At 46.0% G+C, this 25816-nt stretch overlaps 3 protein-coding genes across 8 annotated transcripts; 1 reads left to right on the top strand and 2 right to left on the bottom strand.

The window, feature by feature from the left end:
• The first annotated feature begins 955 nt into the window (after positions 1-955).
• Positions 956-4022, top strand: mb (myoglobin). 3 transcript variants are annotated; one of them, XM_061829717.1, is made up of 5 exons: positions 956-1087; positions 1420-1570; positions 1687-1906; positions 2887-3076; positions 3696-4022. In XM_061829717.1, exons 2-4 carry the CDS (start codon positions 1488-1490, stop codon positions 3025-3027), a joined length of 444 nt encoding a protein of 147 aa, XP_061685701.1. In that variant the 5' UTR covers positions 956-1087; positions 1420-1487; the 3' UTR covers positions 3028-3076; positions 3696-4022. The 3 variants fall into 3 exon arrangements, with proteins under 3 accessions (XP_061685701.1, XP_061685699.1, XP_061685700.1); XM_061829715.1 differs by lacking the exon at positions 3696-4022 and having other exon boundaries at positions 2887-3633; XM_061829716.1 differs by lacking the exons at positions 956-1087; positions 3696-4022 and adding an exon at positions 1222-1292 and having other exon boundaries at positions 2887-3633.
• Positions 4023-7723: 3701 nt separating this feature from the next.
• Positions 7724-16356, bottom strand: pane1 (proliferation associated nuclear element). Of its 4 annotated transcripts, none has more exons than XM_061830913.1 (6): positions 16202-16356; positions 13688-13764; positions 13124-13222; positions 10115-10194; positions 9906-9997; positions 7851-8101 (listed from the first exon to the last, which is right to left on the bottom strand). In XM_061830913.1, the coding sequence occupies exons 1-6, from the start codon at positions 16256-16258 to the stop codon at positions 7988-7990; spliced, it is 519 nt and encodes a 172-aa protein (XP_061686897.1). In that variant the 5' UTR covers positions 16259-16356; the 3' UTR covers positions 7851-7987. The 4 variants fall into 4 exon arrangements, with proteins under 4 accessions (XP_061686896.1, XP_061686894.1, XP_061686897.1 ...); XM_061830911.1 differs by lacking the exon at positions 16202-16356 and adding an exon at positions 14775-16164; XM_061830912.1 differs by lacking the exon at positions 9906-9997 and having other exon boundaries at positions 7724-8101.
• Positions 16357-16908: 552 nt separating this feature from the next.
• On the bottom strand, positions 16909-25753 carry zgc:158803 (LUC7 domain-containing protein). Its single transcript, XM_061829149.1, has 10 exons — positions 24973-25753; positions 24199-24293; positions 22229-22327; positions 21576-21686; positions 21348-21491; positions 21079-21255; positions 20067-20209; positions 19953-19982; positions 19688-19846; positions 16909-17804 (listed from the first exon to the last, which is right to left on the bottom strand). The coding sequence occupies exons 1-10, from the start codon at positions 25031-25033 to the stop codon at positions 17579-17581; spliced, it is 1245 nt and encodes a 414-aa protein (XP_061685133.1). The 5' UTR covers positions 25034-25753; the 3' UTR covers positions 16909-17578.
• Positions 25754-25816: the final 63 nt, after the last annotated feature.

Here is a 25816-nt window from a genome sequence, read left to right as displayed (position 1 = left end):
TTTTCAATATGTACGCTTTATTATCGGGGCTCGTCTTACATGATACTTGCCCTATTTTGAAATCTCCATAGCCGTGACAGTATTTATAGATCGGAACAAATACTTGATGCATTTTATGATGCGACTTCAGCATGTGTATTAACTCTAATGTTGCTTGGAAATTGCTCTACAAAAATGGTTTCCTGGACAAATTCTGGAGAAATTTGAGAACAAGCAATGTGCCACTTTCTGTTCTTCAAACCTTTCTATAGAATTTCCATAGAAACATTTTTTGTTCTATTGAAATTCTATAGAAAGCCACAGAGGTTCTGAAGAGCAAGTTGTTCTGTACAAATTCTATACAAAATTTGAGATCAAGCAATGTGCCACTTTCTGTTCTTCAATAAAATTTCCATAGAAACATTTTGTTCTATCGAAATTCTCTAGAAAGTCACAGCCAAAGTTCTATAGAACAAATTGTTCTATACAAATTTTATAGAATTTTTTTTTTTTTAAGCAGGGCTTGCTGACCTTTGACCTTATATGAAAATGTATGGCACATTGAAGTATTTTTTTTAAAATGCACCCAAATTAACCAAATTGAAATGAACACCTCTTAAATATCAAAATTAAAATGTATCGAATTTACACGTTAAAGGAGCCAAGCTTTATTGATCGCCGATCTATTGGATTCAAACTGCAGCGCTTATTATCATGTTACTGCATGGAACAGTGAAAAAGATTGCTCAGCGTCACACATTTTTGGGAGTGTGGGAGCAATACACATTGTCAGGTGTCAGTAGAGTCACAATTATAAGCATATTTAAAAAAAAAATGTATAGGGTGTACCCTGTTGGTACTTTTCCGACAGCCAACCCAGGTTAGGGTGACGCTCTCGTACCGCGACCTGCACGCGGCCGTCGTATCGTGCGAACGCGGTAAATGTCGCGCTTATCTCGATTCCCGAGTGGCCGTTTGGAGGGACGTGCACGGGTGACGGAAGGGGGCTGGGGATCTATAAAAGGTCAGCCTCGGTGTGAACGGAGAGGTCATCGCCAAAAGAACCGCTCAGAACCTTTCTCAGCGCGCTCGTTTACAACTTTTGCAGGTAGGTTTTGCTACTTGGCCCGTTTCGTCCTTTCGCTACGAGAAAGACTCTCGCGCTTCCATTTTATTGGCTAGAGTTAAATAATTGCTATGAAATGTTGCTTGGAAATTTGATTGGGGGAGGGGGGGGGGGAATCCAACGCGGGTGCGCGTTTTAAGAACGCGGCACACGCTACGCAGCCGCATCGAGGTCAGCGCCGGGCGAGGTAATGTATTCATAACGACTTTGATGCAACGCCGCGTGGCTGCCGGCCATTAAATGTACGAGTGGAGCAAAAGGATAATCGTCTTTGTTTTTTCTCTTCCTTTCCCTTTGAATCGGCCTCCAATTAGCTTCGTATTCCCGAGCGTTCTCTAATCTTCCCCCCCCCACACGGTTTCTTCAAACGCACCCTAAAGTCATGGCTGACTTTGAGACGATTCTGAAGTTTTGGGCTCCAGTGGAGGAGGACTTCAACACATACGGCGGTCTGGTTCTGGCTCGGTCAGTTGCTTTTGGGATGAGAGGCGGTCCAATCGAAAAAAAAAAAAAAACAAAACAAAAATTGGTTCATTAAATAAATAAATAAATAAAAAACGGCTTGTTTTTTCTCTCCGCAGTTTATTCACTGAGCACCCCGACACCCTGAAGCTGTTCCCCAAGTTTGCGGGAATCGCCCGAGCGGACCTTGCCAGAAACGCGGCCGTTTCTGCCCACGGCGTCACGGTGCTGAAGAAACTGGGGGAGCTGCTGAAAGCGAGGGGCAATCACGCCGCCATCCTCAAGCCGCTGTCCAAGACGCACGCCACCAAACACAAGATTGCCCTCGTCAACTTCAAGGTCAAATCGGCAGAAAATTGGAATTCGGGGTCAAATGAACTCCTGCTAGGATTCTTTCGGGAGCCTTCGCGCCTCTGTCTGGCGTCACGGGCACATCAAAACCGGCCCATTTAAAGGGGGGGGGGGGGGATGGCAGGGAGACGGGTCGGGCAAGTGGGTTGGTTTAAGAATGCCGAGTTACGTCAACACTCGCACTATTTGTTATAAAAGAAAACAAGACAACGCAAATCCAGCTACGCCTTCTTAGTACGTGACGTCATGTGACTTAGAAAGCGGAACTGGATTGGCTGGTTGTTAGACGGTGAATTTCAGACGGCGAATTGTACACAGTTGAATCTCAGGAGACGGAAAGTTTTGCATTTGAATTTTTTTATACGGCAAATTTGCTAACATCCATCCATTCATTTCTTAGCCGCTTATCCTCACGAGGGTTGCAGGGCGTGCTGTAGCCTATCCCAGCTGTCAACGGGCAGGAGGCGGGGGACACCCTGAACTGGTTGCCAGCCAATCGCAGGGCACGTGGTGACAAACAGCCGCACACACAATCACACCTAGGGGCAATTTAGAGTCTCCAATTCATTCATCAATCCATTCATTTTCTTCACTGCTTATCCTCACAAGGGTCGCGGGGAGTGCTCGAGCCTATCCCAGCTGTCAACGGGCAGGAGGCGGGGTACACCCTGAACCGGTTGCCAGCCAATCGCAGGGCACGTGGAGACAAACAGCCACAGTCACGATCACACCTAGGGGCAATTTAAGGGTGTCCAATTAATGTTGCCTGTTTTTGTGAGGCCAACGTTTTACCAGCTGATCCACCGTGCCTCACAGTTTTGAGGTCCTGGGTTCAATCCCAGACCCGCCTGTGTGGAGTTGGCATGTTCTCCCCATGCCTGCGAGGGGGGGGGGGGGCACATCTCGTAGTCCTCTCTCATCACGGGGAAGCATCGGGTGGTCTTATTTGCCGTTTGTCTCGTTTCCAGCTGATCACAGAAGTCATCGTGAAGGTCTTGGAGGAGAAGGCAGGCCTGGACGGCGCCGGCAAGCAAGCGCTGAACGACGCCATGGACGTCGTCATTGCCGACGTCGGCGCCGACTACAAAGAGTTGGGCTTCGCAGGCTGACCTTAGCTTGCGGAAAGGAATGCCGCTGGCTTGGAAATTAGCCGACAAAGTAATATTACTAATACAGAATAAAGTATTCCATATCTATATTGGAATCTAACGCATTGGAGATAACGGATCGGTACGGCAGAAAAGTGTGATGAAATGTTTTGTTGTTCACGTTTGTGACTGCACGGGAATAAAAACGTGTAAATCAATCACTGCTGCATACATTATGAATCGTAAACGTGACTGAACATAAAACTTTACACACTCAGGGGAAGGTTGAAGGAAGCACAATTGAAGATTTTTTTTTTTTTTTTAAAGGCCACCGATTGAAATTTGAGATTTTCTATCGCTCAGACTTTTGAGTCTCATGGTGACGTTAGTCTCAAGTCAGCTGATCAGTGAATAATTGGTGCCAGAAATGGACTGCGTGCAGCTCCAATAAGTCTAATAATGTATCATAGAAAATGTATTTCAGTAATTCATCACATTTATACTGTGCAGATGAATTAAATGTGTAGAAAAATACTTTTTGGAAGACCAAGCACAACCTAACTTCTAGCTATTAAATATCACTTGGGGATTTTTTTTCTCATGTAATATTGTAAATTCTGATGGTCAATTTTGTGTTTTCATTATCTGTACTATATGTAATAATAGCATAATCCAATCCACTTTCTTAGCTGCTTATCCTCACGAGGGTCGCGAGGAGTGCCGGAGCCTATCCCACCTGTCAACGGGCAGGAGGCGGGGTACACCCTGAACTGGTCGCCAGCCAATCGCAGGGCACGTGGAGACACTCAGAATCACACCTTGGGGCAATTTAGAGTGTCCAATTTATGTTGCATGTTTTTGGGATGTGGGGGGAAAATCGGAGTGCCCAACCGAACTCCACACGGGTGGGGCCGGGATTGAACCCGGGTCAACGCTTTCCATCTGAGCCACCGTGCCGCCAATACCATAATCAAAATTGTACAAAAATAAATAACACATTTCACTTTGTTCCTTTTTCTTAGCATGTTGTGCAATGCATTTAAAAAAAAAAACATAAATATTGCATCTTGTCATAACAGGTATCACCCAAGGGTTCCAATATCAAGAAAATTTGAAGCCCAATTTTTTTTACTTGAAGCCAATATGTAAATCATTGTACATAGTTTTTGGAACACTTGTTATAAGGTGCTTTGAAGTGGTATCATTTTTTTTTTTTTACTACTATGATTATTGTTATTGTTTTCCTTGAAGGTTCATTTCTTTGCTATTTTACGGGTATGAACTTGGTTGAGGACAACCTACTAGATCAGATAATTGGAGATGAGAGAAACCCTCCTATTCTGTCGTAAATAAACGTATTATTATCCATCCATCCATTCATTTTCTTTGCCGCTTATCCTCACGAGGGTCGCACGGAATGCCTATCCCAGGTGTCATCGGGCAGGAGGCGGGGTACACCCTGAACTGGTCGCCGGTCAATCGCAGGACACATCGAGACAAACAGCCGCACTCACAATCGCACCTAGGGGCAATTTAGAGTGTCCAATTGATGTGGGAGGAAACCAGAGTACCCAGAGAAAACCCACGCAGGCACAGGGAGAACTTGCAAACTCCACACAGGCGGGGCCGGGATTGAACCCGGGTCCTCAGAACTGTAGGGCCAACCAGGTATTATTATCCCACTTTTAATGAATGTAAGTTGTATTTTTTTTCCCCCTTTCTTTCTTTCTGTTTTGTATATAAAAGTGTGGAAAGAATAAATTATTAAAAAACAAATAAACTGAGGAAAAGGCTTTCCAGATGATCCACCGTGCCGCCAATACCATAATCAAAATTTATACAAAAACAAAATACACATTTCATTTTGTGCAGTAAATCTATAGCGAGTTAGACTTTGTGTTAAAAAACTGTCCATAACAACAACAAAAAAAAAGTCTACAAAGTCAAACGTATACGTCAATTAGAAGTGGCATTATTGTGTTCATAAAATAACAATTTTTAGGTGAGTGGATGCTGATTACGACTCCATTCGTTGAAAATTGACTGTGACAAGCAAAGCAAAACGTTTAACGACGACCGCCAAACAAAGTCAAGGTGAACGTCCAACTGACGTTGAAGTTTTGGGTCTACAAAAGAAAAAAAAAACAAAACAACTCATTGGATGCAAAATGAAAATTCTGACACGGTCGGGGTCGTTTCTAAAGAGCGCCAACGCTGACGACGTCAGCAACATTCCGCAGGCCCTCGTGCGACCCCCCCCCCCCCCATAAACTTGAATAATGGATAATTGCCATGAGCCACGATAATCATCTATTAATAGTGAAGTCGCATCGGCGCAGAATGCGGACGTGACCGCCGGCACAATCGCCCCCCCCCCCCTCGCTCACTCGCTGCCATTTAATATATAATTTTTACCTTAAAAAGGGGCATGCGGGTAGCAAGTTAGAAAAATGAGCACATTTTCCCATTTTCAACAAATATCCCCAAATGCAAATATTTATAAAGTGAATTCATCTGTCCACATCTGCTAATTGAAACCATTCCAATGTCAAATTATTCACCATAATTTTCACAACACAACGTTGCGGCGAGAAAAATTGTTACAGCAGACGAAAGAAACCCGACCAAACCCAAACTCTTTCTTGGGCAGACTAAAGGCGAGGTGCCACAAATACATAAATGTTCAGCTCGCATAAATATATTCATCTCCAGCAAAGGACAAGGCTAATTTGCCCAAAAGGCCATTTAAATACTTTATGTTGACATTTACAAAACGAGCTTCAACGCCGCAGTCCGCATTTTATTGAGTCACTTACTTAAACGACGGATTTTTAAATTTGCATTCTGATATTTTTTTATTTTCACCTAGAAAAGTTCCATCTGAAACCGCTCCAGTTGGATGCCAAGGGCGACCCTTGAAATTGTTTTTAAAAATGAAAGAATTTTTTCAGTCAATTTTTCACCATCAGATTTTAATGAAAGAAACATTAAAAAAAAAAAAAAAAAAAAAATCAGCATTATTCCGCAGTTAAGAAGGCTAAGCCACCGGTGTCAAACTCAGGGCCCGGGGGCCAGATCCGGCCCACCAGATGATTTTATGTGGCCCCCTAAGGCAAAATCATATGCACCGACCTCCATGATTCTTGTTGGAATCTGGACCAAAATTTCCAATTGTCATTTCATAAATGATAACGTTGATGATACAGGTGTCAAACCTGAGGCCCGGGGAGCCAGATCCGGCCCGCCAGATGATTTTATGTGTCCCGCAAAGGCAAACATCATATGCGCCGACCTCCATGATTATTGTTCGAATCTGGAGCAAAATTTCCAATTGTCATTTCATAAATGATAATGTTGACGACACAGGTGTCAAACTCGAGGCCCGGGGAGCCAGATCCTGCCCGCGAGATGATTTTATGTGGCCCGCAAAGGCAAAATCATATGCGCCGACCTCCATGATTCTTGTTGGAATTACTTACTTACTTGAGCAAAATTTCTAATTGTCATTTCGTAAATGATAACGTTGACGAGACAGGTGTCAAATTTGAGGCCCGGGGCCAGATAATTTCATGCGGCCCGCAAAGGCAAAATGATATGCGCCGACCTCCATGATTCTTGTTCGAATCTGGACAAAATTTCCAACTGTCATTTCATAAATGATAACGTTGACAACAGGTGTCCAACTTGAGGTGCGGGGACCCAGATCCGGCCCGCCAGATGATTTTATGTGGCCCGCAATGGCAAAAATCATATGAGTCGACCTCCGCGATTCTTGTTCGAATCTGGACCAAAATTTCCAATTGTCATTTCATAAATGATAACGTTGACAACAGGTGTCCAACTTGAGGTGCGGGGACCCAGATCCAGCCCGCCAGATGATTTTATGTGTCCCGCAAAGGCAAAAATCATATGAGTCGACCTCCGCGATTCTTGTTCGAATCTGAACCAAAATTTCCAATTGTCATTTCGTAAATGAGAACGCTGACGACACAAGCGTCAAACTTGAGGCCCGGGGCCAGATCCGGCCCGCCAGATAATTTCATGTGGCCCGCAAAGGCAAAATGATATGCACCGACCTCCATGATTCTTGTTGGAATCTGGAGCAAAATTTCCAACTGTCATTTCATAAATGATAACGTTGACAACAGGTGTCCAACTTGAGGCGCGGGGGGCAGATCCGGCTCACCAGATGATTTTATGTGGCCTGCAAAAGCAAATCATGCATCAATTCCCATGATTCTTGTTTGAATCTGGACCAAAATTTCCAATTGAACTGAATCAGCTCTAGTTTGAAGCCAAGTGGGACCTTTGAAATTGTTTTTAAAAATGCCAATGAAATTTTTTTTTTTTTTCAGTCAACTTTTGACCATCAGATTTTAATCAATGAAACTTCAGAGCAGGGAAAAAAAAAAAAAAAAAAAAAGAAAAAAAAATCCAACATCATTCCGCAGCCTTTTGCGTGTCTGGCGCTGGGTAATTGGCGCGATGCTAACCTATTAATAGCTTCAGCGCGGGATGAAGACGTGACACGGGGCACAAAGTCTGCCATCAACAAGTCCCCTCGGGGGTCCTCAACCACTGCATTGCGGTTACATATTTGAGCGCATTTAAAGCCTCTTTCACGGGAACAAATCAGTTCATGCGGAAGCGTTATCGTACACGTTCCGGTCGACTGCCGCATCCAAACGGGCCAGAAATACACACAGGCTAAGCGAGCTTATCTGAGAACAGCACCGCATTGTACCGGGAGGAGTTTTTCCTCTTTAATGGTTTGACATTTAGCTCAATAAGGTAACGGCGTAGAAACACCTCAGAGAACGTCGCAGTGCAGTTTACATCCAAAACTGAGAGCAGAGCAGAATACATAAATATACGATATCGACTAAATAACTGAACGCCGGCGGCCGAGTGCAGCCGCACAGAACGTAAAACGCGTGAAAGTCGGAGAGCGCGCCGGCTGATCGTGGTCCGAGGGCACTGGTCACATCATCGCCGCGTTGGACAGAGAGAGTGCCGTCGTCATGGGAACGAGACCGGCCGCCACCTTCAGGATGGTCCCCAGTCTCTCCGCGGCGCCGCTCGCACCATCTGCCGTCTGCAGGGGGCAAATATGAAGACCGTGAAGGCCGGGGGTCACGGCAGAGGATGTACTTTGCGCTCTCGCTCGAATCTCTTTGCGCTTTGCGCTCGGGTGCTCCATCTTGAGCAATCCTCAAAGCCGTTTCCCAATTCTGGGGCTGCGGCTGCGGCTGCAGACTTGCGTGCGTCTAAGCGATTGCTTCTCAAAAAAATACAGCGGAGCCTTTGAAATAGTTTTTCCTGCCTATTTTAGCCTAACGTCAGGAGACAAGGTTGGCCACATGCCGCGCGCAAATCAACTGCAGGGGCAATCGCCAGGTCCACTCAGCCAAGTACTGCAGCTTATCCGAGTTCGGGTCTTGAGGGCAGCAGCTGAAGCAAGGAAACCCACACTTCACTCGGCCCAGCCACCTCCTCCGGCTCTTCCAGTGGATCCAAAGGCCTCCCCAAGTCGGCCTGGAGACGTAGTTTCTCCAGCGTGTCCTGGGTCGGTCCCGGGGCCTCCTCCTGGTAGGACTCACCAGGGAGGCGTTAAGGGGGAACCATAACCAGATCGCCGAGCCTCCTCATTTGGCTCCTCTGAACCTCTCCCAGATGAGCGAGTTTCTCACCCACCCAGAACCCAGACACACTGCGGAAGAAACTTATTTCACTTGTATCTGGGATCTAGTTTTGTTCCGCCACGGCCGAGACCTCGTGACCATAACCAAGGGTAAGAACAGAACTTCGTCTTTGGCTGAGCTCCTTCTTCACCGCAACGGGACCGATACAAAGTCTACATCACATCAGACACTCCACCGATCCGAGTGTCGATCTCTCGATCTGGTCTTCCCTCATTCGAGAACAAGACCCCGAGATACTTGAACTGCTCCACACGAGGCAGGATCTCTTTCTCGACCCGGAGAAGCCAGTCAACCGTTTTTTTGACCGAAAACCACAGTCTCAGATTTGGCGGTGGCGATTGGGTCCCTGGCTCGTGACCATAACCAAGGGTAAGAACAGAACTTCGCCTTTGGCTGAGCTCCTTCTTCACCACAACGGGACCGATACAAAGTCTACATCACATCGGACACTCCACCGATCCGAGTGTCGATCTCTCGATCTGGTCTTCCCTCATTCGAGAACAAGACCCCGAGATACTTGAACTCCTCCACACGAGGCAGGATCTCTCTCTCGACCCGGAGAAGCCAGTCCACTGTTTTTTTTCAACTGAGAACCACGGTCTCAGATTTGACTGTGCTGATTGGGTTACCGGCTCGTGACCATAACTTCACCTTTGGCTGAGCTCCTTCTTCACCACAACGGGACCGATACAAAGTCTACATCACATCGGACACTCCACCGATCCGAGTGTCGATCTCTCGATCTGGTCTTCCCTCATTCGAGAACAAGACCCCGAGATACTTGAACTGCTCCACATTCTTTCTTGACCCGGAGAACCACCATCTCAGATTTGCCGGTGCCGATTGGGTTCCCTTCCCTTGGCTGTGAACTGCTCCAGCGAGATTTGAAGGTCACGCCTAGTTAATGAAGCCGCCAGAGCAACATCATTTGCAAAAAGCAGAGAGACGCAATGCAGAGCCCACCAAACCGGACCCCCACAAAACCTCGGCTGCCCTGCAAATTCCAAACGTATTCGACTGAATCCCAGCAGCGCGGACCAAACTGACGCTGGTCGTGCGGGGACCTCTTCTCCGTCTCTCCCGTCATTTTGTTGACAATTAGAAATTGAAGATTGTTGCACAAAACGTTGCTTGTGGATGAATAAAGGTTCTGCGTTTTTGAAGTGTACGTATGGAACGAGACAAGTTCTCACCAACCTGATGCTCCGCAAAAAGCAACGGGCAGCTCAGCGACGCGGCCACTTTCCTCAGGGCGTCCAGGCGCTCTTGCGGAACGGCGGCGTTGCGCGCTGCCAGTCACCGAACAGACGAGACAAAAATCAGCTTCGACCTGAGCCAATAACGGCGCCGGAAAGTGGGGGAAATAGCAGAGCGCAAAGAGGAGCTCATCCGTCACGCTGACGTACCGTTCGTGGCCATGAAGCAGACTTTTCCAAGGAAATAGTCCGGGTCCAAATACTTGACGGAAGCTTCAGCAGACTGCAGACTGTGACCCAAAAAAAAAAAAAAAAACAGGCAAAATCATATGCGTCGACCTCCGGGATTCTTGTTCGAATCTGGACCAAAATTTCCAATTGTCATTTCGTAAATGAGAACGTTGACGGCAAAGGTGTCAAACTCGAGGCTTGGGGAGCCAGATCCGGCCCGCCAGATGATTTTATGTGGCCCGCGAAAGGCAAAAATCATATGCGTCGACCTCCGCGATTATTGTTCGAATCTGGACCGAAATTTCCAATTGTCATTTCGTAAATGAGGACGTTGACGGCACAGGTGTCAAACTTGAGGCCCGGGGAGCCAGATCCGGCCCGCCAGATGATTTTATGTGGCCCGCAAAAGGCAAAAATCATATGCGTCGACCTCCGCGATTATTGTTCGAATCTGGACCAAAATTTCCAATTGTCATTTCGTAAATGAGAACGTTGACGACACAGGTGTCAAACTCGAGGCTTGGGGAGCCAGATCCGGCCCGCAAGATGATTTTATGTGGCCCGCGAAAGGCAAAAATCATATGCGTCGACCTCCGCGATTATTGTTCGAATCTGGACCGAAATTTCCAATTGTCATTTCGTAAATGAGGACGTTGACGGCACAGGTGTCAAACTTGAGGCCGGGGGAGCCAGATCCGGCCCGCCAGATGATTTTATGTGGCCCGCAAAAGGCAAAAATCATATGCGTCGACCTCCGCGATTATTGTTCGAATCTGGACCAAAATTTCCAATTGTCATTTCGTAAATGAGAACGTTGACGGCACAGGTGTCAAACTAGAGGCCCGGGGAGCCAGATCCGGCCCGCCAGATGATTTTATGTGGCCCGCAAAAGGCAAAAATCATATGCGTCGACCTCCCCGATTATTGTTCGAATCTGGAGCAAAATTTCCAATTGTCATTTCGTAAACGGGAACGTTGACGACACAGGTGTCAAACTCGAGGCCCGGGGAGCCAGATCCGGCCCGCCAGATGATTTTATGTGGCCCGCAAAAGGCAAAAATCATATGCGTCGACCTCCATGATTATTGTTCGAATCTGGACCGAAATTTCCAATTGTCATTTCGTAAATGAGAACGTTGACGACACAGGTGTCAAACTCGAGGCTTGGGGAGCCAGATCCGGCCCGCCAGATGATTTTATGTGGCCCGCAAAAGGCAAAAATCATATGCGTCGACCTCCCCGATTATTGTTCGAATCTGGAGCAAAATTTCCAATTGTCATTTCGTAAACGGGAACGTTGACGACACAGGTGTCAAACTCGAGGCCCGGGGAGCCAGATCCGGCCCACCAGATGATTTTATGAGGCCCGCAAAAGGCAAAAATCATATGCGTCGAACTCCAGGATTTTTATTCGAATCTGGACCGAAATTTCCAATTGTCATTTCGTAAACGAGAACGTTGACGGCAAAGGTGTCAAACTCGAGGCTTGGGGAGCCAGATCCGGCCCGCCAGATGATTTTATGTGGCCCGCAAAAGGCAAAAATCATATGCGTCGACCTCCATGATTATTGTTCGAATCTGGACCGAAATTTCCAATTGTCATTTCGTAAATGAGAACGTTGACGACACAGGTGTCAAACTCGAGGCTTGGGGAGCCAGATCCGGCCCGCCAGATGATTTTATGTGGCCCGCAAAAGGCAAAAATCATATGCGTCGACTCCCCCCGATTATTGTTCGAATCTGGAGCAAAATTTCCAATTGTCATTTCGTAAACGGGAACGTTGACGACACAGGTGTCAAACTCGAGGCCCGGGGAGCCAGATCCGGCCCACCAGATGATTTTATGAGGCCCGCAAAAGGCAAAAATCATATGCGTCGAACTCCAGGATTTTTATTCGAATCTGGACCGAAATTTCCAATTGTCATTTCGTAAACGAGACGTTGACGGCAAAGGTGTCAAACTCGAGGCTTGGGGAGCCAGATCCGGCCCGCCAGATGATTTTATGAGAGGCCCGCAAAAGGCAAAAATCATATGCGTCGAACTCCAGGATTTTTATTCGAATCTGGACCAAAATTTCCAATTGTCATTTCGTAAATGGGAACGTTGACGACACAGGTGTCAAACTAGAGGCCCGGGGAGCCAGATCCGGCCCGCCAGATGATTTTATGTGGCCCGCGAAAGGCAAAAATCATATGCGTCGACCTCCGCGATTATTGTTCGAATCTGGACCAAAATTTCCAATTGTCATTTCGTAAATGAGAACGTTGACGACACAGGTGTCAAACTCGAGGCCCGGGGAGCCAGATCCGGCCCGCCAGATGATTTTATGTGGCCCGCAAAAGGCAAAAATCATATGCATCGACCTCCGTGATTCTTGTTCGAATCTGGACCGAAATTTCCAATTGTCATTTCGTAAATGAGAACGTTGACGGCAAAGGTGTCAAACTCGAGGCTTGGGGAGCCAGATCCGGCCCGCCAGATGATTTTATGTGGCCCGCGAAAGGCAAAAATCATATGCGTCGACCTCCGCGATTATTGTTCGAATCTGGACCAAAATTTCCAATTGTCATTTCGTAAATGGGAACGTTGACGACACAGGTGTCAAACTCGAGGCCCGGGGAGCCAGATCCGGCCCGCCAGATGATTTTATGTGGCCCGCAAAAGACAAAAATCATATGCGTCGAACTCCAGGATTTTTATTCGAATCTGGACCGAAATTTCCAATTGTCATTTCGTAAATGAGAACGTTGACGACAAAGGTGTCAAACTCAAGGCCTGGGGGCCAGATCCGAAAAAAGAAATAAAACTAAAATATCAGAGAAAACCACTGGAAACACCAGGACATCATAAAAACCACACAGAAAAACCAGGGCAGATTTTCTTAGCAATTGGTCTACTGTGCTACGGGTATCAGACTCAACGAAAAACCAAAATATTCTGTCAGTTTTTACAGCACACGGACGTAGGACTGGGAATTAAGGAGATACCTGAGATCTGAGGTGAGGTTGATGATAAAAACCACCAGGTCGATCCTGGGCCGACTGCCGTCGTTGGCGGCGGGCAAAGGCAGACTTTTCGCCAGTCTCCTGTTTTAAAAAAAAAAAAAAACATCACTTCAAACTGCAAAATTCCAACAATGCGGCAAATCGTCTAAGTCGACATTCATGACAAGCGGAAGAGATTTCGATTGGCGCTCCACCTCTTGTCAATTCATTAGGAATTACTGGGGGCCACAGATCAGGAGGTGGCTGAGGACGGAGTCTCTTAATGTGTCCTTGAACAAGACACTGGGAACTCGAAGTGACGCGCGGTGGGGTAACCCCCCCCCCCGCCCATCGTATAAAACGACGCCGCCGCCGCTAAGGAGCCATCGAAACACAGCCCGTTGGGCAGGATACAACTAACGCAGCATAAAACAATTCGTTGCTTTGTGAGGCCAGATGACGGATTCGCTTTTATTGAATCGGAACACAGTCGCAGCTCAGTGAGCCGGGAACTCCAAAATGGCTATTAAAATACATTTTCCGCTAATAATCGGACGCACGACTCACACTTTCAACGTGAACGCTTTCTCCTCCACCAGAATCTCAGCTAATCTCTCCTGGAACTCTTCTTCTCTCTCCACCAGCTGAATAATAATTTCAAAAAAAAAAAAAGAAACACAAGTCAGCATGAAACTGCTTTAATGTAGTAGCAATGTCAAATAAATAAAATAAAAACTGAGCAAAAATATAAAAAGCATTTTTTGGGGGGATTTTCACGAGCGCAACTGTTTTCTTTGTACGCAAAAGGCTTATTTCTCGAAAATATTGTTCACAAATTATTATTAGTGATGACATGCATTTCTCCACATCAAGACGGTAATAAGACAGTTTGACGATCGCGCAGGTGTGGCTTCGGCTGCAGTTTGATCTCACGGCACAAAGCCACGAGCGACCCAAGTGCGGTTGGCGTGAAGACTTCAGGAAGTTGCTGCCCGTTAACGGACCTTTCCGACGGCGGTCTTAAGCTCCGCCCCCTTCGCCATGTCCCACAAAGCTTCCAAAATGGCGATTGAACACAACACGTTTGAAGTCGGTTCTCTATCGCGTATTCCAGATAATATTGCGGTATGTTTTTTTGCCAAATGCGTCAGTTCTACAGAGAGGTCTCAACTATTTCACGTGAGGATATGCGCACGGAATTAAGATTTTGGACGCAGCGGGACGCAAGGTCAGAGTTACAGCGAAACGTTGGCGAGCGACGCAAAAAAAGTACACAAACTTCATATTAAAATCCGACAGGATAAAATAGCAGAATTGTACTGCGCAGGTAAAGCAGGGTGAGTACTTTTTACTTGGAAAGATCACGAGTAATAATATCATTGTAGTCTTGATAAGTGAGTGGGTGTATTCATTTGACTTGGCTCGGAATCGAACCCAGTGCTCCGTCTTAAAAGTCTGACGTGATACAAATCGGCAAGTCGACATTTCTCTCGCATGACATGGCGCATTTACGCATCGCTAACCTGACTCTTCGGCGTAAAACATTTTCACACTTCATTCAGCATGTCAGCGATACGCTAACAAAGTGAAAGTTGTTCTCCTGCACTGATAATAATGAAATCAAACTCTGAGAAGATACTTCTCCCTCACTTACCTTCGAACATACAGCCTCGTGTTTGTTGATATTATTCACATTTAGTTGTACGTGCGCTCTCCCGCGAGCCTTAATCCGTCGTAGGCACTTCGTCAACTGTGTTTTGGGCTTTGCAAAATGAATCAACGTGGCAGGATATCTTTCATCACAATTGCGCGTTCCCCAAGCGCATCTGAGGACCATTTTCTTCGTAACATTAACTTTTCCAAGCGCCTGCTGCTGACAACCAGCTTTGCTTGTGGGACAATACGGCGAGAGGGGCGTGTCGAGCCACGGGGTTAAGACAATGCGGCTATCTGATTGGTTATTATCATCATACGAGTGATTGACGGGCCGGAAAGGTCCATTGGGAACTACGTCCAAAAAGCTTGTCAAGAGCAGAACAAGTGGAGCTCCACCTCCGAAATCATTTGAGACCAGCCACCCAGATAAGGTAGTGCGACGGTCCCTTTGCGTCATCGCAAACTGTCAAAAATGGTCTCTCGCAGGCTCAGCCGGGTGCCCGTCGTCGCCAGAGTCTCGACCAGACTGCTGACTCCAGTGGGCAAATTGTCACATTTGAAGGCGTCCGGCACTCGGCCGCTGACTCCCACTTTCACCGAAAAGGGCAGACGGCAGACGGCGTGTGGAACCGAGTTGGCCGACTTCACGCTGTGGATCGAGAGACCACCGGCGGCGGTGGGGTGATGGTACGTGCAGGCGTACATGCGAATGCACAGAGATGGCGGGATGACATCCTGAGGCCCATTCTCGTGCCATTCATCCAAAACTCGTCCCTGCATGTTGCATTTATAGTTTCATACAGTACAGTACATCATACTGGGGAGTCTCAGTTTATGACGTTCTGAAAGTACACGTAAACAGCACATGGACATAACCAACATTGTACATTGAAATTTACACTAAAATAGGAATATTGTGCGCATGCAGTTCTCTCTTCCCTGTACACGGCGCGGTTTCCAATGACGTCGCCGCCACCCTTAGGCCAATCGGATAAATTGACGATAGAAGCAAAACTTGACGCTTTACCTATCACCTGTGTTCTCTGTCCTCTATGACACACAAGATGGCGTCATTGGACACCTTTCCGTGGCATGAAATGCAACTTTTGGTGGATTTGTCAGTTTCTACATGGCTTACGATCAAGCTTGAACTTCACTACGATTATACAGTCAGAATTGAATAAAGGTTATCTCAATATATTAGAACAATGGAAATTGAAAACCGTACAATTGTCAGGTCAATTATCACTTAACCTCTCCGTTAAGATCATTTTGCTGGAAGTACTGCACTGCGCACCAGAATAGTTCACATTCGGAAACCGATTTAACTCGTTCTTGAGGACTCGGCACTTTTGACGAGACTGGCACACGAAATTCCGTCAGCTTTTTTCGTAACTGCAGATAAAGCTCGAAAGTGAGACTTACCAAAATAGTAGCGGTGTTCAAATCAGGGAGCCTGCTAAACGGGTTCAGCAACGACATGGCGAGCCGAACGTGACAAATTACGTTGTCTAAAGTCTTCGTTCCCGTTCACCGAAGTATGGACAACCCTGCGCCATTTTCCTCCCTGCCCGCTTCTTTTTTTGAATACGCATGACGTCATTACGTTTTCCCCCTTTTTTAAAGACTCACTGCCGCCCAGAGGCCGAAAAGTGAACTACGTGTCCCTTATGAGCGGCCCCGCAAAATTTGGACGTTGTATATAAAAAACAAAGACCTATATTCGACTGAAAACACCACAACTACAAGATATGAATGTTCAAATTGACGAACCTGGTCTTCTTGAAAATATTCACTTATTTTGATTTTAATGCAAAAAAATATGGTACGACAGAGGTACGTTTACCATCGTGTAAAATTTTCCTTTTAACAATCAATAAGCAATTGGGAACCAAAGATACTAATTATTAAACCTTTTGTAAGTGGAATTCTTTTTACATTCTTGCTTGATGTACAACTTCAGTTGATCAACGGTCCGGGGTCTCCGTTGTCACATTTTAAACGCTAGACGGGTCGATTTTAGACCCATCGTAAATTCCGTGAAAATGCTGCAAATGTACACGCTTCATGACGCGCCGACCCGTTGACATTTAAAGGGGCAGCAAAAAGATGTCTATCCAACACTTTGCATATCAAGGAGAAAGTTTATTACTTTTTGGCAGCACAGCAAAGTTGAAGCCTCCCACAGCGCCCGCTACGCGCCCCTCGTTTCACGCCGGGATGTAAACATGCACGTCATGTCACTTCAGACGCCGAGAATGGCAGTGTGATGACTCGTTAACTTTAATTTCCAAGCATCTTTCTGTGAAATTAAAGGCCAATTAAATGCCAGTACCAGATTTTCAAAACGGCTCGAAGGCAGTCGACAAAAGGACAAACCGAAGCGGTCGGAGGGCCTCGACCAAAATCTACTGCAGTGGTTATAAATCATTAAAATTTCCAAACCCTGTAAGCCACCCCTACAGAAACGTAATAGTCCTTTAAGACGAACAACGGTAGATGAATAAAAAAAAAAACAAAAACACAGCACTTGTTTTGCGCAGACATAAAGCAGACCTCCTTTGACGGTGAAAATAATTGCTGGCGTAGACAAAACGTACTCGAGCACAACACTCTGAACTGAACGTCGTATAAAAGCTACTCTGCCTGTTAAATTGACGACATCCCAACATCCCCACGGTAACTTTTCCACACCGCTAATGTACAAATAGCGCTTTGAATATGAACTCGTCTTTATTACCCTCGCACAAAACAATGGCTTGACATCAAGACAGGATCTGCGGTTTTGTTCCTTTGTCCCCGTCAAATCTCTCCCGACTCCCGCTCCTCGGAGCTGGAATGTCGATCCCTCTCCAAGGACAGCGACCTCTCCCGCTGCCGCGCCCCGGCCGTGTCTGGGGAGGTGGACCTCTCCCGGTCCTCCCAGTCTTTGTACTCCGCCCTGTTGTCGCGCCACTCCTCGTGACTGCGCTCCTGGGGGAGCGAGGGCTCCGCGTCCCGGGAGTGCGACGACCTTTCTCTGGAAGACCTGGCGGCGAAGAAGAACGCTTTTAAGGACGCGTTCGCGAGGTGCGCCCGTTATTTTGCCGACCGCAAATCAAGAACGGAACCTGAAATTGAACTTGTCAGCGCAAATGTGACGGGCTACTCGTCTGCTGCATAAAAACGGTAAGTCGACGACGTGTCAAGCCTCCTTCCAGACCAAACCAAACCAATCCCTCCAACTGGTTGCATGATTTTGACACTTATCTGACAGTTAAGAAGAATAAAACGCACCTGCACAGTCAAAAACTGATGATTGTGACGGGATGATATTCACAAAATCTTTCAAATTTACTCCCCACTTTACAGTTAGGGAACTGTTCGAAACCGCCAACTCAGCTCATTTCCATATGCTCATCAGGGCCACGGGTGAGCCGGACGCGATTCCGACTGACTTTGGCTGAGCAGGGTAAACTGGTGACTGGCGGCAGCCAATCACGGGGCCTGCTGGAAGCGACTGATGCTCGGCTCGAGGAAGATCAAACGAGGCGAAACATCTTCCGAAGGGGTGTCAAAAATCATTTCGTGCCGTTCAGAAGACACGTTTGATGTCAAAAAGGGTAGACCGGTAAAATCAAGGCATACCTAACATTTATCCCCCTTTTAAAAGCTAAGCTATAGAAGTACATTTAATTTTTTTTTTTTTACGATTTTCCAAAACAATTCAGATTTTTTTATAGCGGAATTCTGGTGGTTTGCATCAACAATTTATCCAATAGGTCACGTCATATGTACTGCATCTTGAAAATCTGATGTTAATCCTCTCATTTAAAGGTGTTTTGAGAAGATTTTTAGCGTCAATTCCGAATTTTCAAGGGGGGCGCCGACATTTTGGCGAGTCACGTGACCTACGTTGGCCTTACGGGTTCGATTTTTGTGGATTTTGTTTTGGTGGAGAATTGTCGAATTTGCATGTTCTCCCCCTGCCCGTGTTAAGTTTTCTTCCGGGCACTCCGGTTGCCGGTCCGTAAATGATTCTTTTTCTTACTGGGCAGAACATCTATTTGAATTCTGGCAAAATTTAGCGACGCACGAAGGTATTTTGCCGTGTCCGACCGTGGTGGTACTGCATGTGAAGACACTACAAACCGGCGATGAAATCTTTGTCGCCGCACGTAATACGTCACATCTGCGCACGCAGGTCATGTGACTCGCCAGAATGGCGGCGACTGTGAATATTCGTAGTCGTCGATAAAAATCTTCTCAAAACGCCATTAAATCAGAGGATTAACGTCACATTTTCAAGACGCAGTACATACATGACCTATTGGATACATTGTTAATCCAAACCAAACCAAACCAAATTCCCCCTTTAATTTTCCTTCATTTTTATCATCTATACGTTTAAAACCTGACCGCACTGATTGTATTTGAAGATCCAGAAATACGTTTCACTCTAGACAAGTGTAACAATTCTCAAAATTATCCCAAACCTTATTGTATTATTTCCCACTTTGATATTCAACCGGCAGTTCGATTTGTTTGACACACCCGAGCTACACTTTTTGAAAATTATTATTTCCAGACATCATGGACACCCGGTCTATGCAGTAGGTGATAAAAGTCTACACACCCCTGTTGGAAGGCTAATTTTCCTCGCTCGAGAATACGACTTTCAGAACTGCTGAAAAGGTGGCAACTTTTTATTCTTAAGACAGGTCACACCCAGGTCTCGTTCACGTTTTTCTCAATTCCCGAGGAATCCTGTTTACAAAATGTTTTCATCTGCAAAAAGTTGCAAGGGCTTCAATACCAGTTTGGGAACTACGGTTCTATTGGATCGTTTGACTGGGAAGTTCCGCTACGGATGAGGGTCACGGCACCCCTTCAAGGAAAGGCTTTTGACGTCGTTCCCGGCGGCCGTCTCACCTCTTTCTCTTGTGCCTGTGAGAGTGCGAGTGAGAGCGGTGTCGGTCCTTGTGCCGATGCCTCCTCTCTCGCTCCCGATCGCGGTCCCCGCCCTCCTCTCTAGAACGAGAGGAGCGGTGGCGTCTCGGCCGGTGAGAGGATGAACTGCCCCCGCCGTCCCTGCGTTTCAGCGTGCGGAAATGAGTCAAACGTCACGCGGTGGGGGTCTTTGAATTCTCCAAAAGGTGCTTTAAGTTTACGAGAATGTTTCGCAGTGGTTTTATACCTGTATCGTTCTGCGCTTCTGGATCGCGACCTGGATAGGAACATCATCATCATAGATAAGAGCGGATCGTGGGTGATGGCGGGACACGGTCGCGGCGGATGGGGGACCTCTCACCTCCTGCGCTCACGCTCCCGTTCCCACTCTCGCTCCCTTTCGCGGTCCCGATCCACGTCCCACTGCCGATCCCGTTCGTCATCTCGTTCCCGTTCCTCTCTGCGCTTTGTCCGCATTTTTTCTTGTTTCTCCACAACCGCTTTCTACATTTAAAATGGGACCAGGAAACACTGACGCTTAACAAGACATCACACAAGCGTAGTTTTGGACCGTTACATTTTCATTGAGATCCAAGTCGAGAGGTGTCTTCTAGTCCAGGAAATGAATCCCAACCACTGTGCTGTGGTAAAATAGTGTCTCGAGAGAGAGCATCTGGTCTGCTTTGAGAACTTGTCCAATACCACTTAACTGGTCCAAAAATGATTAAAGTGCTACCTCAGTTTTCCAAAGTCTATGTTTTGGAACGCAAATTTGGAAATTTTTTTGCTTTGGTTTTCGAACGAAAATTGGGATTCGAATGCCCTGACCAGCTGACCCACGACGATTTGTTATTCAAAAAGAAATATATTTCTGAAATTATTTCATTGTATAAAATATTGAAACTATACATGTATTTCTAGTATGCAGTTTATTATCAGGAAAAGCTCAAGCGTGTGTATGTACCAAATGGTATTTCCTTTAGGCTTGGAACACATTATTTCATTTTCCATTCATTGTAATGGGAAAAAACATGCTTCGGTTTTCGAACGTTTCACTTTTCAACTGGCCTTCTAGAACGGATTGTGGTCGACAACCGGGGCGCCACTGTACTTTACTGTTATCATCGAACTTTCGTAAAACAACAACAGGTTCGGAGCTGCCAAAGTGCCTTCCCTTCAATTCCTACGAGTATATCAATTATGTGGGCAACTAAACGGGTCAGATTTTTCATACATACATACATACTTATCGTGTGTGGTGAGATTTTTCAAATGTTAAATGTGCGCCCTGCTCAGTAATGGCTAGCCAGCGACGTTCTAGGCAACATCCAAAATGCGTCGGCTGCATGTGTGGTTCCGGCTTAGCTCTTTACCCTGAGCTTTTCAAGTTTCTCGCGGATTTCAATGAAGCCCAGGTGAAGTTTGCCCCCGAAGTGGTCAGCGAGACGTCGATCGTTGTCATGCAATCCCAGGTAGGCGGAGCACACTTCGCACACGCGCAGTTTTTGCTGCTGAAAACTGGAGGCTGGCATTGAGTTTCTGTAAATATCCTGGAAGAAAACAAAGAGGAGATCATTTCAAACGAGAAGCACTTAAACATTGCTGGCCGTTAACGGTTTAAGCGATCGTCCTAAATTCTGACCTCGGCTTCTTTCTTCAAGATGCGGGTCTTCTCCACCTTCTCGAGCAACTGCTGGGCCTCGTCCACGTTGCCCTCGCCTCCGAGCTGCTCGGCGCTGGCGAGCAGCTTCCCGATCTCCTCGTTCAGCTCGTGGACGCGTTCGGCCTAAGCGTGACACACATTTTTTTTTTTTTTTGTTGGTTGGTTGGTTTTGGTGAGAGCAGCATTGATTCATCCTGCAGTGGTCACCTTTGCGGTTACTTCAGCGCTGATCTCGTCTTGCGTCTCTGCTAATCTCTTCTTGGCCAGCTCGGTTCTGCGGTCACAGTCGGCGATGAAAGACTGAAGGTGCTCGGCAGCCTGAAAGCCAACAAGCAAAATTGATTTACTGTAATTTCTCGAGTATAATGCGTCCCGAAGCATAATGCGCACCCCCAAAGTTGACCTAAAATAAATAAATAAAATCAGGAAAACCCTTCTACCAATGTACAATGCGCACCACCAATTTGAGGCTACTCATATGCCCAAAATATTAGGAATCATCTGTATTTGTATTTTGTAGGTTTGTACTTGTATTGGTTTTCAAAAAAACTGTTTGTACAACAATCCTTGATAATAATCATGGTGCACGCGCTGATGTAGCCGTAATATAATACAGGCCACAGGACATGCTTGCACGGTGGCGCTAACGTTAGCATTAGCACGGCGGCAGTAGAGTTAAACTCTCTTTGTACCGTAAATATCTCGTGTTTCAATGTGGGCACTCGCAGCTTTTGCACAGCTGCGGCGTATTTATGCGCCAAATGGTATTTCCATTACAAATGTACTGCCTGAGGCTTATAATCAGGTGGGCTCCGTAGGCCGGGAATCGCGGTGATCCCAATGTAGACTTAATGACTCACGTCAAGCTCAAAGAAGTATTCGTGGTCCTTGGAGGCAATCTCGAAGTCTGCTCTGAGGGCCAGGTCATGGACTTTCACGCACTCTCCCAGGTCCATTCTCTACAGGGGTCAGAACAAAAGTACGTAAAAAAAACAGCATTCACACAAACTCATTGGATACATTGCAGGTGCAACAGAGTCACGTGTCAATTTTTGTCTATGAGAGTCTGCCAGGGAGTTTGGTATTTAGCTTTCTTTAAAAAAAAAAAGGATCTTTAGTTGGAATGAATACACAAGAGCACAGAGGATTTCCAAACAGACCGTGGAATGCAAACAAAACACAAATACGGTGGTACCTTGACATACGACCAAGATACGACCAGCTGCCGGGACAATTTGTTTGCTTTGTCTCGAGAGCCGGGATTTGACGTACGAACGACCGCCGTAAATGTCGCCGTGATGGTCAAGATGCTGAAACGCAGGTGCCGCTCAGCTTTGCGAGCTTATTTCCGTTTGTGCACCTGGGCTCGGTAGCATCGCTATCTGTGTTCACATTTTGTTATTTTGCATTTAGTACGAGTGAATTTTTAAACCATGCGGCGCAAGAAAGCAACTGCTAAGGAAAGCCGTGAGAAGAATAGGATGTTGATGGATGTGAAATAAGAGGAAAAACACAAGTGTATGAGTGAGCGACTTGGCAAAGAGTTGTGACCGTTGTACGTCAACCATATTGGAATACCCTCGGTAAAGGACAGTGAGGAAACGGAGTCGCCACTGCTTTTTAGTTGCTTTTTATTCAATCCAACGGTAGCACACCCCGAACGCTCTACCAAATAGCTGCTGCTCCGCCACACACTCGCCCGCCTGGTCTGCATTACGCCACCCCCCTCTTTGCTCTTAAACGGCTACACTCATAATTACAGCTACTTTATCTCAATATGTACGATTCTCAAGCAGAAGGAATCCACCAAATCGAAAATTATTTCAAAGCCACGGAGCTGAGGAATCAAAGGAGCGACAGATGCAGCAGCATGAGAGGTGCGGAATGAGAGTTCTGACGAGGAGACAGAGGAGGTTGTCCTCTTCCACCGAGAGAAAAGACGTGTTGACAGTGGGAAAAAGTTTTGTACTGTGTGGTGAAGAAGTATCCAGAAAATGTTGCAACCGGTCATGCTTTGGTGCTGTATAATAACACGTGCCTTGCACATTACAGAAAGAGGCAAAAACCTACTTGAACAGATATTCTTTTAAATGGACATCCGTTGACACAGAAGTGTGTTGCAAAAAAGGCCAAAGTTGTGCACGATTAAAGACCCAAGTATAATTAAGCAAAACTGAAAAATAAAAAAATGACAGTAGGAATTGAGTTCATTAAGTGTGAAGTAACATTAAGCTAACCACTAAGTAGTTAAGTGGAATGACAAGTTCAGCAAAAGTGACAGAAAAACAAACTTGTTGCAATAAAGTTCAGAGATGGTGCACAGACTTAGCGAAAGTGACTGAGAAAGAACCTCTCCCACAAACATCCTCCATCTGCCTTGCCCGCCATCCACCTCCACCAGTTTTCATTTCCGAGGTCAATACACTTAAAAAAAGCAATTCCTTTCTTTTATGTTTTTAGGCACTACAATACAATATTTGTGATTTAAAAATACACTTTTTCTTATTTAGAGATGTGGAACATGAAAAAATAGGGTGCATTTTGGGGTCTGGAACGGATTAATGGCATTTACATTCATTTCAATGGGGAATCCGCTTTGACATAAGAGCAACCTGAGATAAGAGCTCAGTCACGGGACAAATTAAACTTGTATCCCAAGCTACCACTGTATCAGCAAAATAAAGATGAGTATAGCTCTCAAACTTGGGCTACATTTTTTTAACAGTTGACTTAAAGGACTGCAGCAGACAAACTAATCAAAACATCTCCCATAAACTTTATCTGACAGATAATTAATGACAAGTTGGTTGGTGTGTTGGGGGATACTCACAGTGCCCGACAGAATGTCATGAGGACAGGAATCCAAAAGATGACTTTTGCACACCCGATCATCTGAGAACTTGATTCTTTGCCTCATGGTGTCTCCTATTAAATGACAAAAACAAAAAATTATCAGCTTCGCAGTGGACTGTAACTCACTACGATGTATGTAGCATGATACAATGGCCAATATTATATTCACCACTTGCACTAATTGTATTAAAAAAAAAAAAACACTTACATAGTTAAATCATAATGCAGATACATCTCTCATTACATCGGAGTTCATATACTTTTAACCTTGCATTAATATCTGACTGTAACATCCACAAATGTGTATTTATGACGTGCTCTACGCCCAGCTAAATATTCTGTTTTTGCATTGAGATTCCTTACTCCATCCTCAATGTAACAATGTTTTTTTTTCTACATTATTAAACCAAGCGTATATGTCAATTTCCCATAGCACAATGTAGTAGTAGAAGTCTGTAGACTCACACAATGCAATAACCATTCATGAGCCTGCTAAGAAAAGTAAATAAATGAACGTCTCAGCGATATTTTAAAGACAACTTTGATACTTGACACGCGAACAACAGGTAGCTAACTTAGACTCACGTCGGCTAGCTTGACTGGCAGAGCACGCCGAGGCTGATTAGCAACCGCGCTAGCGGCTACAGATGCGTACTGATAGCACGCAGGCTAACGTTAGCACACAAAACAAACGCTTGACGTTTGTCGAGACGCCGTAGCGACGAACCGACACCCCGGCAGTGGCGCTTACCGTCTCTCGCCGTGCCCATGAGCTGGTCCAGCATCGCTCGCATCTGAGCCTGGGCCGACATGTTGAGAGCGCCGAATGAGTGCCTTGTCGGCCGCGGTCTTCACACATGTAACCCGCCGTAGGCCTCGGTAGCCAACTTGCACCCCCAACCAGGAGAAACTTTTAGCGAGGAAACTCACTAGTGTGCTGGGATTATTTCTATTGTACTTGGAAGTCGTTTGAAAACGCCGCACTGACAAAGAAACCTGTACAACAACAACAACAACAACAAAAAAAGGGAACAAAAAAGTGACTTTGTGGCCCAGTTGAGGGAACGCGAAGTGGCTGTTTGAAAACTGGCGGAGTCACCGGGTCGTATTTAGAAATGATTGTGAGGTGGGGGGGGGGCGGCGTCTATGGTTTGGCGCACTAATTCGATGGTCGAAATATGTCACAACTTCCTTTGTAACATTGTGCAGAATCATCGGCCGTAAAATAAAAGTTGGCAAGTTTAGCTCCGGCGTCCTTTCTTCCGTCTTTCCACTTCCCGTCTGCGCGCATTCTCGCGAAGTCGGAGAGCGCGCACCCACTACTTCCGTTTCGAGGCGACGCTACTGCTGTTTACCTCACGTCGTCAACCTATTTTTTTTTTATAATATTTTGGGTTAAAAATTTATATATTAGTACATAAATGCGACAGCTATACTCTCTGTGAAATATTTAATTGCCGCTGATGTCAAACGGGACTAAACTGCTCATCGCCACGCAGCACGCGAAGAGCCTCAAAATGTTCATTAAATTGTGATGCGTGACGATTCTGTATATCACTGGTTTCGGGGTCTTGATTTAAAATAATTTAAAAAGT

The sequence above is a fragment of the Syngnathoides biaculeatus genome, chromosome 9 (assembly GCF_019802595.1).
Source record: "Syngnathoides biaculeatus isolate LvHL_M chromosome 9, ASM1980259v1, whole genome shotgun sequence".
In the NCBI taxonomy this organism is placed as follows: domain Eukaryota; kingdom Metazoa; phylum Chordata; class Actinopteri; order Syngnathiformes; family Syngnathidae; genus Syngnathoides; species Syngnathoides biaculeatus.
This window is presented reverse-complemented; position numbering and strand designations above follow the sequence as displayed.